The sequence below is a fragment of the Haemaphysalis longicornis genome, unplaced genomic scaffold (assembly GCF_048455015.1).
Source record: "Haemaphysalis longicornis isolate Haplotype H1 unplaced genomic scaffold, Haemaphysalis longicornis Haplotype H1 scaffold_7, whole genome shotgun sequence".
Taxonomy (NCBI): Eukaryota; Metazoa; Arthropoda; class Arachnida; order Ixodida; family Ixodidae; genus Haemaphysalis; species Haemaphysalis longicornis.
Window position 1 is genome coordinate 71,152,373 of NW_027526422.1, and position 16,929 is coordinate 71,169,301.

Genomic DNA, 16,929 nt, shown 5'->3' on the forward strand with positions numbered 1-16,929 from the left:
TTCCGCTGTGTGCTCTGGCCATTTATCATGCTGTCAGGACTCAGCATCTGCGATGCTCCTTGATTGGGAGCTACGCAATTGGGAGAGCCCACTGTGCGCTGCCGGTATTCTTGGCTTGCACAGAAGCCCAAACGCGCGGTCACGCTCATACGCATGCATTTCCATTGGCAGGGCTTCTCGTCATCGTTTCATAGCTGACTGAACCACTGTGTGTTTGCTGAAGTTATCATAAATAGTGACTGCGGGCATCTGTCGTCCGCTTTGATTCCGCAGTGGACGCAATTGCAGTTCGCGATTGGTGGCATTGCATCTAAAGTTAAAATGTCTGTTACAAGCGAGATTGTTGACCAAATTCAAGGGTAACTTGTCCTTTATAACCAACTACTACATCCGGTGTTTGTTATAAAAGAGGTCGATTTAAAGATAGGGCGGCCAACCATGTCGGTGCATAGTGTCTCTTATACCCGATTGTCTCTTACATCCATGCCTCTTATAACGAGGTGCAACTGTAGCAGTCGGTTGCCTGCTGTTAAAACGGCACAGAGTCATTCTGGCTTACCTGACGACTGCGGAGAAACGTTTGTTTGACCTCTGTTCAATCTGGAGCTTGGGTTGGGGACTTCGAAACTGTTTCCTTTCCTGAAGGATGTATGCAGCTGCCTAGTTTGAAAAAATCTATTTGCTCAAGTAGTTATTGCACAGTTAGTCAGAGGTGGAAATATGCCAAAAACGGGAGGATTTTTGAAGTTCTTGGCCAGCGTTCTTGGTTTGCCACAAATGCTATGGTTCTCCCTTACAGACTGAAACTGCTGGTGAAAAGTGATCAACCTTTATTAATCCTTCGTGTGTTGAATTATGTTCTAGAAGAATTTGTCCCTACGGCTAAAACTATTTTTAGTGCAAATTCAAGTATTGGAAAAAAAAATTTCCATACGAGGCGACGTGGTGCGCTGTGATGCCGAAACCACAGCTGGCAGGCGAAGGCATGGCAGTAAACAAGCAGAGAGAGGAGGAGGGTAAAACATATCAGTTTCAAGGATCTTCTGCGGGGCTGTACCTATAGGTACAGCCCTGCCTTTTTGCAGTTTATAAACTACAGGAAGCACTTTAGTGTATCAGTAGCTAAACTGTGTGGCTTGCAAACCAAGATAAGCTATCCTCCAAGGGACCAGACTGCGCAGAGGTCACATGAGCACTGGGAGACGTGTGAGGCAAGTGAACTGAATCAAGAGGGACTCCATGGAAAACTTGGTTCTTGCGAGGATGGAACTGGGATAAAGCAAACGTTTGGATGTGACTACAGAAGTGGAAGCACCTCAAACAATCCATGGAGCACAAATAGCGGGAAATTTAAACCCTCAGGTAGTAGTTGAAAGTTCCAGCAGCAACCACGTGGGATGCGTTCACGATGTCCTAATGGCGGTGAACGTCGAAGCGTTTGGGCACCATTTTTAGCAGACGTGCCCCCCCGCTGGCTCAGAACACAAGCAGGCAAGACTGTAGCAAAATGAAAGACATCATGCACGCACACACACATGTGGTCTCAGGTTCTTTCATAGTTTTGTGTTGCATTCAAACAGTGTTGCATTCAAACAACTTGCTACCTGCCGAGTAACCGAGCTGCAATCGTTGCGTAGTGTGCAGGTCACAGTTTGGTGTTTTCTTCGAGGATGCTTGATGGAGCCAACAGGAGTGCATTGTGTTTCCCTTTGTGTTTCCCTGAGTACTGCATCAAAATGCTGTGTGAAAGTGTTTCGATGGGTCTCTCTCTCTCTTTCTCTTGCCTCACAGTGTGGAGATGCCCAAGAGGCAAGGGGCGGTCAAGGTCCAGGCACGTGGGATCTTTGTTGGCGCTAAAGTTGTGCGTGGACCTGACTGGGACTGGGGCAACCAGGACGGTGAGTGGGCATCGGTCGTGCTATTTGGCAGCCTCCAGATCAATCGTATCATTCCTGTGTGCGAACCAGTCATTTGCACAATGTGATCATCGACTGTTTTGAGCAGTGTGTGCACATTGGTGGTCTTGGGCACCAAGTGGGGTTTCAGAATTGTTAGTGTGGTTAAGCAGTTGAGGCCTCCGGGGAATTTATGGTATTGCTCTGGGTGGGGCGGTGGAGCTGACGTAAATGTACCTTACAATCACAGAAGGAAAAGAGCATGCTAGAATTGCCTTAAAGAACATTACCCAGCGGCCAGATTCGGGTACGCCAGCAAGTGACTTAGGAATTGTTTTATTTTGTTTATGTTGCGTGGTAGTTGCTTTATTTTTCTTTGTGGTACCGTTAAGTTGGTGTGCAAACCTGCTTAGCGATCTATTTTTTATGACGAGTCCGCTTCTAATCTTCAATTTACACACATAAAAAAATTGTACTTTTTTCAAAAAGTGCAGGAAGTCAGCTGATTAAAAGAAAACAAAATAGTCTTCAAGTCTACTTTTGTGGTGGCAAAGAGGAGGTTTTAAGTATAGGAAGTGCAGATGATTCATATTGACCACTCACTTTTTCATGCTTAGAGGCCATATATTCGTTTGCTTATCCGTCTGATTTGCTGTCATTACAGTTGACTAAAGGCTCAACTGAGAAGTGGCCATATTTCTCATACTGTACCTTTGTGCTGCCCTGTTTGAGCTGTCTACGCGGCAGTAGTACACTGTGACTTGTATGAACAGTCATCCAGACCACAAGCAGAGCACTTTTTCGTGTGGTCATTTTCTTCGGCAGAATTCATAGGGGATGCACAGGGTGACCAGACATCCCGTTTTGACCGGGACAGTCTTGTTTTCGAGGTCAACTTCTGCCGTCCCGTCTTTTTGTCCCAATAAACAATCATGTCCCGTTTTTGCAGGACTCCATAGTGCAGTGTTAGACCTCTTATAACGTATGTCACGGGAGCCGTGAAAAGCCGTACTGAAAGCGGAACTGCACTATAAGCAAAACATGCGCAAATCTAACCGCATAGCAACCTAACTCTCAAGTCATTCTGTGTATATCATCACTCAGATGCTCGACGCTTCAAAACGGAGGTGCGGGTTGCTTCTCTGCGCTGGGACACGGTGTGTCCCATTTTCTGCCTCCACGAATATGGTCACCCGAGGCGTGCATCACTAAGCACCTGAAAAGCCGTGCTTACCCTGATGCTGAAGGGTTTTTGGCGTACAATCAGTTCAGCTTGATCGAGGCTAGAGAAATGCCTCGCATTAGGGTTACACAAAATTTGCAAATGTCAGAGTTGATACTAAAACAATATTTGATTCAGGTACGAATCATATCATGCTATTGGGAAACGTTGAATATTTCAAACTATTTGCAAATTCGTCAATGCAAAGGGACAGTGGTATTAGTGAACTCAGACACATGAAATTACTATGCCTTCTTGGGAATGTTAAAGGGGCCGTGCAGGCGAAATGAAAATGTGGTCCATTCAAAGGATGCCTCGTTACAGTAGCACTGGCACCACTTTTAACACGAACTTCATTCAGATATGCTGTATGATTAGGAAAACAGAGAATAGCCACGTGACCCACTAGGTCATTTCCTGCACTAGGACCTATGACGTATTATGGGAAGCTGTGCGATTGGCTGCGGCAGGAAAAAGCAAACACAAGTTGGGCAGGGCTTATAAGCTTGCAGGACGAGCTGTTTTCGCTTAAATGCAATACATAATTTTTTTACAGCAGTAAGAATGGTGGGGTAAACAATGGAACTTATGGATACACACGTAAACACAGAAGCACCAGTGCGTACTACATGCACTATAACGGTTATAGCTTCATAGCCGTCTGGTGCGTTGAGCTTACACTGGCCAACTGTCGTAAGCGACATTGTCTTTTGTGACTCAGTTTGTCGGGCATACCCACTATTTCACAAAACGAGTACTATCAACTGTAACAAACATTATCTTAACAGGCACAGATCCGGTCAAAAACAAAGCGGGGGTGGACAGTGGTCCTGAGCAGTACAGTGGCGCCATCTAGGAGGACTGTCAGCAAACAAGGTGTTCCACCGTTCGCTGCAGCCATAGTTTGCATACTTACATTTGCTTCAGTACCCGCCTTGGATACGTCATCGCAGATGCTGTGAAACACACGATTCAGTGGGAGAATGAGAATTATGGGTTAAATTGTTTAATATCTCAGGGAATAAAGTATGGTGCCGGGCAAGCGCTAGGGCACTATAAAACACCAAAACTTTCGAATAAAATAAACTCGTATTTTGTCTGCATGGCCCCTTTGAATGCCCTGTTAAAAAACACGGGCAAAATGTATCCTTAGCAACGAGTTATAGTGAGTTAGGAGTTTCAGCGTTTATGACTGCTACCAAAATGCACTGTCATTCTTCCAGAAAAGAGATTTAGCACAGCGAGGGACACAAACGATGAACAGACGGGAGGGTCCCGTTCGTTTACTGCCTGTATCCTTCGCTGCACTAAATATTTTTTCTGTAATATGAACCCACTCGCCCAACAACACGTCTTACTGTAATCCTTTGTTCTTGGTAGGTACAACAACCCAGCCTACAAAGGGACAGGCCTTTATAGCTGTGGGTTAGGGTGTAGCTGGAAGGTGGGAGGAACTTTCGGAACACCTCCTAGGCAGTGGACCAACTCAGCCCTCTTGCTTCTCTGTTTGCAGCCTGACATAGCGATTGCCTTATCTAGACCCTGTCTAGATGTGGAAGCCTAGCTGAAGTTCCTGGTTTTCTAATCAAACGAGGTTCAAGGCTGCAGAGCAAGCAGAACATGCTCTCGGAATGCCTCTTATCCCCTAGGCATTGTGCAAACTCCAGCCTAGTGCTTCTATTTTCACGTCCTGATAGTCGAAGCACCCTGCCAATGCCCTCTAGATAAGAAAGCCTTGCCGTGCTCTGCAATAGTCTGTGGTTTTATATGAAATCATGTGCAATGTTCATATTTTCCTTTTATAAAACATTCACTTCTGTTTATACAGTCAAACGCGGATATATCGAACTCTAAGGGGATCGCGAAAGAATTCGATGTATCGATCATTCGATATATAAAATACGCCTATCTGAAGATTATCTGACAACTCCACACATCACTGAGAATTTTCTGAAGTCGTGGAAAGCGGTAGTTTACTGTTCTGTCCCTCAAAGCACGAAAAATCCGAACCACAGCGTGATGACCACCGTACTTTATTTAGCATTGAAATGCCTTTGAGCTTCGCTTGTTTCTTCTTCTGCGTCATAAAGTTCGCCAAATTGTCTTCAAGATTACGAACACGCACAAATGAGAAAATCAACGGTGTGCACTGTGCCACAACAGAGGCGAATAACGCTGATGGAAGCTCGGCTGTAGTAGGCGGTTGGGAACGTTGTCAGGCACTCAGTGCCGTTGTCGTCAGTATCCGAACCGAACACCTCCCCCATCTGGAGGCGTGCAACGAAGTCGCTTTGCATCCGACACGCTCCGGAATAGCCGGGGCGGGTTGTGCTGCATTCGCCTTTACGTCAACGTTGAAGCGTGCTCGCGCTCAAAACTACTGCGAGGAATTCCGAACACCTTTTCAACCAATATCTTTTCAGCAGCCTGCACCTGACGAATTCCCGCCTTCGTTGCTCCGAGATGCATGCCTTGGACAAAACAAGCATATAGCGCCGCATCGGTCCCCCTGCGCGAGCCACCACCAAACAGCTCAATCACAGAAAAAGAGCGCCTCCAGTCAATTTCCCTTTCTCCTTTATGGCCTTTCGCCCTAACCACTGTCCGCGTTCTAGCTATCATTGGGCTGCCCCTCGTGCTAGCGTGAAAACAGCTGTTGAAGGCCATCGAAGCGACATAATGCCGCGGCCGCCTCTGTCTCACCGAGCCAGGCAGCGCCCGCGATGAGTCAACATTATCATCATCAACTCCACCCCATCAGAAGAAGCAAACTTTCAGGGGCACTTTTGGCACGGAAGTCAATACAGTCAAACTCCGCTACAACGAAATTCACGGGGATCGCGAAAAAGTTCGTTGTAGCGAGAATTTCGTTGTCGCGGAAAAATCAGTAAATAAAGAAAACAGGGCAGGCGTCTAACTGGCGTCGTGAAATCTCCCACCTACCTTTTCGCCCCAATGTTGCCAACTTGCTTGGAGCTCGCTCCGCCAAAAATAGCACCCTTTTTATAGCACGGAGTTTATATCGTAATTTGCGGTCACAACGCGTCTCGCGGCGCTTAGACCAGCGTTGTAATATGCGCGTCGTACTCGTGGAGATCCGCGCAAAAGCAGGCGTCGTGAAAAACAGCGCGGAGTTTATATTTTAATTTGCGGTCACGGATATGCACAGGATATGCACAACACTCTGGGAGCATTTTATTTCCAAAACTTGAAAAAATCGCTGATTTTTGACTGTTTGCGCTTTCGCACGAGCAACGGGAGAATGCGCTGCTCACAGTCTGCGAGAAGCTGCATGGCGACATCATCGTCATGGCCGCCAAGGAAACTACGTAAAACGTCCAAGGAGTCCATGACCTGCGACGCGGTCACTGACGTCGGGACCGTCGGAACACCATGCCCGACTGCTTCGTCGTCGGATGAATCGGCGGCGGCGGCGGAGGCGGCGCGAGCACTCTTGAGGATCTCGGCATCACTCAGCTCCTCGTAGAGATCACGTCCGCGTCGGCATTTACGTAGTCGCTCAATGCTACGTTCTGAGGAACAATGCCGGCTTCCTCGAGAGCTGCCCATGCTTCGGCCGTTTCCTCCTCCTCCGCCACCGCCGCCGCCGCCGCTTTTGAGCGCCGTCGGCGCCGGTAATCCGGACATCGAGAAGCGGCAGCTTCTCGATGTCCGGATGTTCGGAGAAAATGTTGCTACTAATAATTTACATTGTTAGAACTTATCAAAATTAGTTAGAGTGGTTCAGTCCGTTGCAGATCGAGTGACTTGTGTCCCGGGAAAATTTCGTTGAACCGGGAGAACAATAAAAAAAGTGGTTCGTTGTGGAGGGAGTTTTAATACATTGGGGCCTATGGGATGCGGGCGAGGAATCGAAAAACCTTCGTTGAAGCGGGAATTTCGTTGTAGCGGAGTTCGTTGTAACGGAGTTTGACTGTATATTGAATTTGCCCGTGATCAGGAGTTCGATACACGCGCACAACAGCCCTATACTTTTGCATGGGATTTCCAAGGGGATGTTTGCACTGTTCAATATAGACAATAATTCGATATATCCGTGTTGAACTGTATAGGATAGATAAGGATTACCGATAAACTTAATCTAGCTATGCAGTGTGTGAAGCTTTCTTGACGGGAAGGCTGTGACACCGCTGCGTGTGTTCACTTTTGCTATCGTGCGGGTCGTCCACCAGGGGGCGAGGGCAAGTCGGGGACGGTGATGGACATTCGCGGCTGGGAGACGGAGTCCGGCCAGAGCGTGGCCAGTGTGCGGTGGTCCTCGGGATCCACCAACGTCTACCGGCTGGGACACCTGGGCAAGGTGGACCTGCGCTGCTGCACCCAGGGCGTGCCGGGACCCACCTACTACCGGGAACACCTGCCTGTCCTTGGTGGGTCTCTCACCCCTGCTCCTTGTTGAAGTACTCGCAAGCCTGTGCATGTGGGTAACTGTGGCATTGAAAAGGACGGCACTCTTATTGTGTACATTGAAAAACCCCCTGGGAATCCTGGCTGTGACACTTATACCAGCGCAGCATAATTAAAAAGGAATGTAGATGGAATTCTTTTTTTATTATTATTGGTTAGCAGCGATGTCAAGAAGTGTCTATTTTTTATTTTATTTTTTTATTTATTTTCACTGTTTGGCAGTAGCTATGGGACAGCTAGTACTGAGTGGTGTAGTAGTAGTACTTTTTTTTTTTTTTTAAGTGTGTGAGAGTGCTTGATGCTGGCCACCTTGTAAAATCGTGTCTGTTGGTGCAAAGCCCATCAATTAAGTTTGTGGATCGAATGGATGCCGCTCGACTAAGAAAGAGTTTTGCTAGGCTATTTCGTTCTGTTGGAGGGCCTCCCAGTCAAGGTCATTGGGGAAAGAATGCCGTACACGCAAGAAAGTGCGTTGTTCTCGCACGGAAAGCGAAATAAGTGATTATTTGCTTTGGATTCCACAATGCCAGCAATGAATAAGCATTTGCTGAACTGTCCCTTGAAGTTTTCATGTCTTCTTGTTGACTCGTGTGAGCATCGTGGGTGTCGCCACCCTTGCCGTGCAGGCATGGGCTCCCAGTCAGACACGCCGGCGGTCACCCTCCGGGGAGGCGGGGGTGCACAGCCCATGCAGCGGTCACCGTTCAGCGTGGGTGACCGTGTGGAGGTGCTGCTCGACATCGAGTCTCTCAAGATCATGCAGGACGGCCACGGAGGATGGAACCCCAAGATGAGCGAGGTGGGCGCTGCATCAGGGGGAGGGGAACTCAGCCAAACAAAACCCCTGTCGTTGACAGTTGGGAGATTTTAAGTGCGGAGCACTTTAGAGGCTCGCCTTGTCGTCGTCGTAGCTCGCTCGCTGAACCCAAGTGGAGCCACACGGCGTTCTGTCGTCGCAGCGTCCCAGAGAGGCTTCGAAAGCCAAGTGATTTATATTGTCATAAGCGTTCGAAACTCGTCAACCGCTGGCGCTTGTCATACATCTCCCCCTTGTTTAGCGCAAAGAGAACTGCGCGTACATTTGAGGCAAAATATACGTAATTAACCACCAGCGCCTGCATTCATTTAGTTAGGAACGCTCGTTGGGTTGGTTTTTACGGTAGTAAACGAAAAATAGTGGCAGTGCAACGGCGGCACGTGCGGAAGGAGGAAAAGCAAGCACAAAAAGAACAGAACTCCCGCTGGCGCAGTTTCAGGCAGGGAGCGCACGAACGCCGCGAAGGCGGGAAATTCGAATTGCATTGGGTGGTAGCAGTGAGCGGATAATGGCGCTACAGCCCATTGTGGTGAATCACTGCTCTCCACTTCCGACTGCTTTCACATTGGGTGGAACGACCTTAATTTTCTGTTTCACAGACATGTAAGCCAGCATTGGATGGCCAAGGCATGTAGAAATAACGCAACGGCAGGAAAAAATGATGCGTTACAAAAAAAAAAAGGCAAAACGGAAAAAAAAATTATGACTTTGATATTGTTTTATGCTTCATCGCCTTTTCAAAAAATATCACAGGAAAATTGACACCTGTAACACCTGGGAAAAAAATTAATTCTTAAAAACTGCTTTTCTGCACTGAAACTCGCAGGTTAAGTTGTAATGCTTCCTCCTCTTGTCTCAGCTCTGGTTAAATCGTAAGTGGTCCCAAAACTCCAAGTCAGTTTGGTTGGGTACTGTATTGTGAAAAAATTTTGAACGCTCATTTTTTCCACGGCTGAAAAGTTCTGCTAACCCAGCAGAATAATTTGTACGACAATGTTATTGACTGAGATCAGCAGGAATTATAAGTAAGATGAAGTCCACCTTTTTTTTTTTAGTTGCCCGTAATTCATCAGTATGTGGTTTCTGTTGAGGATCTATATAGTACTAAAGCACGTGCACATTCCAATGTAGGACGTACTAGGCGCTTGTGTGCAGCAAGGTTCATCACGGCTGGGAAATGTCGCATTGTTCTGTGCAAGAGCGACAGTTTGGGTTGGTTGGGCTGCCACCTTTTTTTTTTCAAAATTGAATGTCAGGAGTTGTGAAATGTGAAGAAAGAGGTACCGTATTTACACGATTGTAAGTCGACTCAAATGTAGGTCGACCCCCCAAAATTGCACCTCTCAAAAAAAGAAAAAAAAATGCGAGCGCCGCCTAGAAAATTGTATCCCAAAGCATGGCCTCCGCAATTTGCTGCCGGCGGCGCGCCGCTGGCAGCACCGCCGGCAGCAGATTGCGGAGGCCACGCACAAAGAGAAGCTCTGCACTCGTGGTATGCGCGGTAGATGTTAAGAAAGAAAAGCTTTTGTATAAGCACCCGGAATAACCAATCGCTGTGGGTTGAGCGGGAAGAACACATTCGCTGCGAGATGACAACCATCGAAGCAACCGGCAGCGGCCACTGCCGCGCGATACGATACCAAAACAAACAACATGGCGGCTGACGGAAGCGGCCGTGCGCGATTTACTTTTGAGCGACTAACCTCTCACCAACGCGTTCGGAAGTGTACTGAACAATGTGATATGATATGGGCTACGTTAGCGCCACGCATTGAATCAAGGGATTCGCTAATACTCATTTTGTTTATTAAAGTTGAATAAAACACTTCTTGACGCGTTTTTGCACGCGATTCGTGCGCGTCGGCGTTGCGCGGGCGACTTTTTCACGCCCGCGGTGACGATTCCGCGCGCGCGGCACCTTCTACTGCTTTTAAATTCTACCAGTTCTACCTCGGTAAAACGCGCGCCGAGCGCGGCAGCGGGAGGAGCCTGACGACGCGCGCTCTTCATGGTGCCGGAGATGTTTAGGCTTACCACGGTGACGGATATTTGATTGGCGCTTTCCCTAGCGGTGCGGATAATGCTTTATAGTGTCGTTTTCGACCACATTATCAGCTCCTTTCCTGCACAAACGTCTTCATTTGTGCCTTCAGTGATATCTTAGAGAGCGGTTAGAAGCGGTTGCTGAAGCTACGCGCACCTCTTCCCGAATGGTGCCGCCATGTTGCCGCCGCAGATCGCGTAGCGTGCAGCATGCGGGTGGTATTCGCGGCAGCGTCAGTGCGGCGCATTTTCACGAGCAGAAGACGCCCCATGCGGTTCATAGTTTAAACCATAATTATGGGAACGAGGGTGCAAAGCTGTCCCCACCTCGTAGCACCCCCGATTTCTCGTTTCTCTTGCCGTTACTAGTGGTAGACGGTTCGACTTCGATTCTAAGTCGACCCCCCCCAACATTAGATTGTCAAATTTGAAAAAAGGGGTCGACCTACAATCGTGTAAATACGGTATAGTACTACTAACTTATAAACCAATAAATGTTTACAGAATGCCGTCTCCTAAGCCCGCTAAAAATAAGCGCTTTATTTCCTGAGCCACTTAAAATGTGATGTTGTTGAGCTCTTGATATGATGTACTTATTATAGTAGCGCCATTAGCAACTCCATACCAACGCCGCCTGTATAATCATTGCCTAACGCGTGAGGGAAAAATGGCCAAACAGCCACTCTCCTGTTGCTCTCTCTTACCCTTCCCCGCTCCGTAGCCTTCCAGCGTGCTTTCGTGTCCGCCAGCCAGCGCCGCTTCTCGGAAACTATGCAAAATAGTGGAAAGTTTGTTTAGCGTTCCCGAGGCGGCGCTCCTATGCCTTCTTGTTTTTCGCCATGCCTGTCTGTCTTGGTCTGTCACTGATAAAACTTCCTTTGTCACGAAGCAAAATCACTTGCGCTGCCGCAGGCTGATGCCGGCTTTGCACGCTTATCTACTCGGATCACAGGCCCTGAAATTTTCTGAGTGGGGCATCCCACCTCTATCCCCTCCGCATTTAGATATTGTTTTGACCCCGCTGTTCGCACTCCGCATCGGTACGCACTTCTAAAATTGAGGACTGTACTGTAGAAGCACCCGGACAGCGTCGCGGGATCCCAGCTGCTTATCCTTTTGTTTCCTATAATTTTCTGAAATTTACAAGCACGTGATATTATTGGAAAGTAATCGTAGAAGTGAGCGCCTGAACGAAAAACGTGCACGCAATTTTTTCTTCTCTAAATACTCCAGAAAGAAAAATATCAGTAAAATAATGGCTGCCCCATCCGAAAATATCGTTTTTCTGTTTGCTATATGTCTACCTGACAATCAGTATGTTCTTACACTATTTCAGTCCGCCTCCGTCTTTATCTTTGGAAAAATGCAGCAAGTATGAAGCGAGCGACACTTTGAACGAGATCCCCAGTGAGCCACAAAACTAGCGCCCCATCGCGGCTAACATGTAAGCGAAACGGCCCTTGAAGCCCAACAGGCAAGCTGACAGACACACGTCGTAGAAGTGGGTGCAGCGTTCGCGACTCGCGAGCAGTGACGTAAGGCGAGATGTCCTCCGGCACGCGCCACATAGCGGATCAGTGCCTGAACTAAGCGTCCCTACCCTTCCCATTGAAAAGCGCGCGACGCGTCAGGCAATGTCAATACAGGCGGCGTTGTCCATACCATGGTTCTCCTGCTTCAAATTCGAAATTTCCCCGTTCCAAATCTGGTTTAAAAGCTCTACTGCCCTTGTGAATGTGTTCTGTGAACAGCAGCAATGCTGGTTCTGGAATGAGAAAAGGCTGCTACATGAAAACGCCCTTGCAGGTGATAGGCAAGATTGGAACGGTGCACAGAGTGACGGAGCGAGGGGACATCCGGGTCCAGTATGAAGGTTCCAACAACCGCTGGACTTTCCATCCGGATGCCCTCACCAAGGTCAGTGAACCCCATGAGTTCTGGCCCCTTTGACAACACCTTCTCGGCATCAGATTTGGTTAAATCTTGTTAAATCTTGGTTAAATGAGTGTTAAATGAATTTAAATTTGGTTAAATGAGTGTTAAATTTTGAAAAATAGAAGTCTGCGTGGCCTAAACTGAGACAGAAAGCGTTATGGGAACAGTGGGTTGTGACGAGTGTGAGTGTTTTGAGTGGCAAGAACAATTTTTCCGAGGCGGAGAGAAGTTTGTAAGATAAATGACCTGAATGCCCTGCCAATGCAACCAAAAGCAGAATTTTATAAATGAGGATTTGTGATATGTTCTATCATTTGCGTGGTATTCATTTATGTTGCCATTACCGTGATATGCACTGGCTTGAATTTTATTCCCAATTTGCATTTTGGTAGGCTCTGTTAGTTGGCGGGACCATGAAGACAGCACACACTGTAATGCTGAAGGGACTAGCCCTTGATAAATCGCTCAACCCTATTCTAGCCCCGAAGGACGTTGGTTTCAACATAAAAGAGAGCTCTAATTTTGGGAAACATTAAAATTACCCATTACAGTAAAGCCCGCTTATATCGAACAGCGCGAGGATTGTAAAATACGTAGTTCGATATAGCAAAAATTCGATATAGAAAGTGAAGAAAAAAAAAACTTACATGAGAGCAATCCTGCCGATGGAGTCGCGAGCTAACGCTGCGCTCTTACCACCTTGCAGTTCACTATTGATATGACACTTTCTCGGAACGAAAACAATCATTTATTGGGGCGGAATAAATGCGTAAGTGTAGCCTGCTTCTTGGAGCGCAATGCGTTGCTTGTGACTGCTTGCTCCACGGTATCTAAACAGTCGACAAGCACAAGACCGCTGCCCTCAATGGCACTGCAGTACCGCCGTAGCAGGGCCACGGCAGCGACGGCTTCGCTCATGCTCGGAAGCGGTACGGAGTCCTCGGTGTTTTTGACAGAGCGAAGACAAGCATGGATACAAGCGAATAACGGCGAACTCAGCGAACCGAGCAAGTGCGGGCAGCGAGTGGTGCAGACTTGAAGTTCGGTGACACCGCAGCCCGCAGCACCCAATGTGGCACTTTCGGCGCCAACAGCATGCATGCGTGGAGCTGGTCCACTCTTCTACGGCCGGTTTGGACGCTCTCCAGCTCGCGCGGGAGTCGCAAGCAACACCCGCGCTACCGCTGCGCGCCGATGTATTGCAGGAAAGCCTGCCGCATGCCTAAGGAAAGCGAAAAATTCGGCGCGGGAGAGTTCGATATATCCATGAATGAATGAATTTATTGTAAACAAGGAAAGGAAAGACCACCAGCAGGCGTAGTTTGTCTCACCTAAGGGTGGACACTGGAACGCCTGCTGGTGTGGGGTTGTGGGGAATGGGGAAAACAGTTGTACAGGGAAGGGAGGATAGAGAGAAAAGGTTACATATATACAAATATAAGGTCTAACAGGACATCTATGTACAATATATACAAGGTAAACACTTTTTTAAAACACGAAGACAAAAAAAACACAAGAAAAAAAAACGAAGCACCCACACACACACCGTTTAGTTTAAAACACAAGAAAAAAAAACGAAGCACCCACACACACACTGTTTAGTTTATGTGGGGAGAAAGCGGAGAGCCGGAAGGAGTCCTGAGGCATCCAGGTACGACCCCAGGGCCTCATGGACTCCGTCTTGCTCTCTGGCACTGCCTGGCGGCCACAGAAATTCTTCGAGGGGCCGAGCCCCTACCCTGAAGGCGGCCAACAGTTCGGTCCTCCCTGCCACAAACTGGGGGCACTCCAGGACCAGATGTGGCAGGGTCTGGACAGCCGCCCGGCAGTGCTGGCACGACGGGTCATTGATGAGTGCCAGGCGGTGTTTTCGCTCGGCTGTCCACACGCACCCCACGCGTAGGCGCAGGACAGCCGAGCGTTGATGTCTCGGCATCCGTGTGGCCCGGACGGGTGGTGGGGCCTCTCCAGCTGCCAACCTCGGGTCTGGATGCTGGGCCCGTACATGTCGCTGTATCAGCAGGCGGGCGTCATCCGCAGCTGCGTGGGCTGCCGTGGGCGAAGGGGGCAGCTCGTGGGCGTCGGCGGCCCTCTCATTGCCCTCCAGCCCAATGTGGCCTGGCACCCACTGCAGCCGCAGGCGAGTCCCGCGCTGGGCCAGCCGTGCCACCTTGTCCCACACGGCCCGCACCAGGAGGGAGTGCGGGTCGCCCTCCTGGATCCGGAGTAGGGCCACTCGAGAGTCACACAGCAGGGCGCAGCGCTCGGGGGGCGGCTCCAGCTCCAGTAAAAGGTCCAGGCCAAGGCTTACGCCCACCATTTCGGCCGTGGCGGATGATGCGGCATAGTGCAGCCACGCCTGCCTGGTGGCCTCCCCCAGCACTGCCGCCGCCGTGGCCGAACCCTGCTGCTGCCGCACGGAACCATCCGTGTACACCAGGGTGTGGTCCTCCAGGTCATCCCACACGACGCCTCGAGCCAGCTGCAGCTGCCCGCAGTGCGATGTCCGCTGCTTGCTACGCAGGCCCGGGATGTCCGTGCGCACTTCGGCCTCCAGTGCAGGGGGGCGGCTGGAGGGAGGGCCTGCTTCCACGGGGGCCACCACCTCCTCGTACAGGGCCAACATGCGCCCCATGCGCGAGTGGCGGTGTGTGCGCAGCCGCTGCAGCAGGGGGCTGCCTCCCTCAGCCCGCCGCAGCCGGTCAATGTGGCCCAGGGCGCGCTGGTCCGCCGTCATTTGGAGCGTCCATGCCCCCGCCTCAGCCAGCGTCTTCGCACACTGGGAGTCTCGAGGTAGGCCAAGGCAGGTGCGGGCGCCCCTGCGGTGGTCGCCCTCCAGCTGCTGCCAGCTGGGCTTGCGCAGGGTGACCAATGGTAGCCCGTACATGAGCAGACCCACAGCCGCAGCATTGTAGAGTCGCAGGGCCGTTCGCTGCGAGCAGCCGCGGTCCCTGGCAGCCATCTTTCGCACGGCCGTGGTGGCCATCTGTGCCCTGGCTCGGAGCTCCCTGGTGGCCTGCCGGAAGTTGACGCAGTGGTCCAGTGTGAGCCCCAGGTAGCGCACACTGGACTTCCAGCTGAGCTCCTCGCCATCGATGTGCAGGCACCTGGTCCTGCGACGGGACTGGGCATCCGGGTGGACCAGCATCGCCTCTGTCTTGCATGCTGACAGCTGCAGGCCAACATTGACCAGCTTGGCTCGCACCGCATCCAGGGCCGCCTGCAGCTGCAGCACGATGCTTCGGCAGCTCCCCTTGGGGCCCAGCACCCACAGGGCCACGTCGTCGGCATACACAGACATGTACACCCTGTGTGCCCCTCCTCTCGGCAGGCAATCTGGTAGTGCCGCCATGACCAGGTTGAATGGGAAGGGGCTGACGACAGAGCCCTGCGGGGTGCCCACGTTCACTGGCCGGGGCGCCGACAGGGCGCTGCCCACCTGCACCCGCGCCGTGCGGCCCGTCAAGAACGCCTCGACGAAACCCCGCAGCTTGCCCGCGATACCTGCCTCCTCCAAGGCCAGGGAGATGGCAGGGCGCTGCAGGTTGTCGAAGGCACCCTTGACGTCTAGCAGCACCAGGGCTGCCACCTGCCTGGTGGCCCGGGCATGCTCCAGTGCTGCCACCACGTCGGCAATGGAGTCCTATGCCTCCGTTGAAGCCCTATGCCTCCGGAAGCCTGTGAGCTGCTCCGGGATGAACTCCTCCTCCGACGTGATGGCCTCCATCCTGCGCAGGACCACCCGCTCCAGCAGCTTGCAGCCACAGGAGGTGAGGGCAACGGGGCGGTAGGCCGTAACTGCCCCAAAACCACGGCCTGGCTTGGGGAGGGGCCGCAGGATGGCCAACAGCCAATCGGGAGGCAGCTGCCCTGTCGCCCAGATGCGGTTGTAGGCAGCCAGAAGCCTCGCGAGCCCCACCTCGTCCAGGTTGCACAGCATCTAGTAGGTGAGGCCGTCAGCCCCTGGTGCTGACTTCCGCTTGCAGGAGCGCACCGCCCCACGGAGTTCGGCCTCCGTGATGGGGGCGTCATTGAGGGGATGTCGTCCCTCTGACTCCTCCGGCGCTGCAACCACCTGCCCAGCCGCTACCTGGTGTGGCGGCAGGAAGTGCTCCGCGAAGAGCTCGGCCAGCTCCTCGTAGCTGGCGTTCCTCCTGATGGCCAGGGCTGCCAGGGGGTTGCGGTTACCGCGGGGCTTGAGGACCGACTGGAAAATGCCCCAGAGGCGGCGGCAGTGTGGGTCGGCCTCCGAGCTAATGCATAGCTCGGCCCAACGCTGCCTGCTGAGGCGGTTGGCGTGCCGTCGACAGGCCGCGTCCACACGGCGGTATGCCGTCCAGTCAGTCCTGGCTCCGGTGCGCTGCGCCTTCCTCTCAGTCCGGTTCCGCTCGGCTCGCAGCTGCAGCAGCTTTAGGTCTGGCGTGGTGGCATCCTTGGCAATGGAGCAACTCCGCGTGGCTCGCTTGGCGCAGCGAACCAGGCCCGCGAACAGCTCCTCTCCCTCCCCCAGGTCCTCCTCAGCAAGGCAGCGCCGGAAGTGGTCCCAGTGGGTGACGTGGTGCCGTGTGGGTCGCCTGTCCGGCTTGCCG

The 16,929-nt window shown here is 51.3% G+C and overlaps 1 protein-coding gene across 3 annotated transcripts in view; it reads left to right on the forward strand.

Moving 5' to 3' along the window:
- Mib2 (E3 ubiquitin-protein ligase mind bomb 2) overlaps nucleotides 1-16,929 on the forward strand; it is a 69,563-nt gene that overhangs the window by 20,857 nt on the left and 31,777 nt on the right. For all 3 annotated transcript variants that reach the window (XM_077677760.1, XM_077677762.1, XM_077677763.1), the window contains 4 exons: nucleotides 1,792-1,898; nucleotides 7,311-7,508; nucleotides 8,172-8,344; nucleotides 12,212-12,322. In XM_077677760.1, the coding sequence (XP_077533886.1) occupies nucleotides 1,792-1,898; nucleotides 7,311-7,508; nucleotides 8,172-8,344; nucleotides 12,212-12,322 (589 nt within the window). The remainder of the gene's footprint in view (nucleotides 1-1,791; nucleotides 1,899-7,310; nucleotides 7,509-8,171; nucleotides 8,345-12,211; nucleotides 12,323-16,929) is intronic.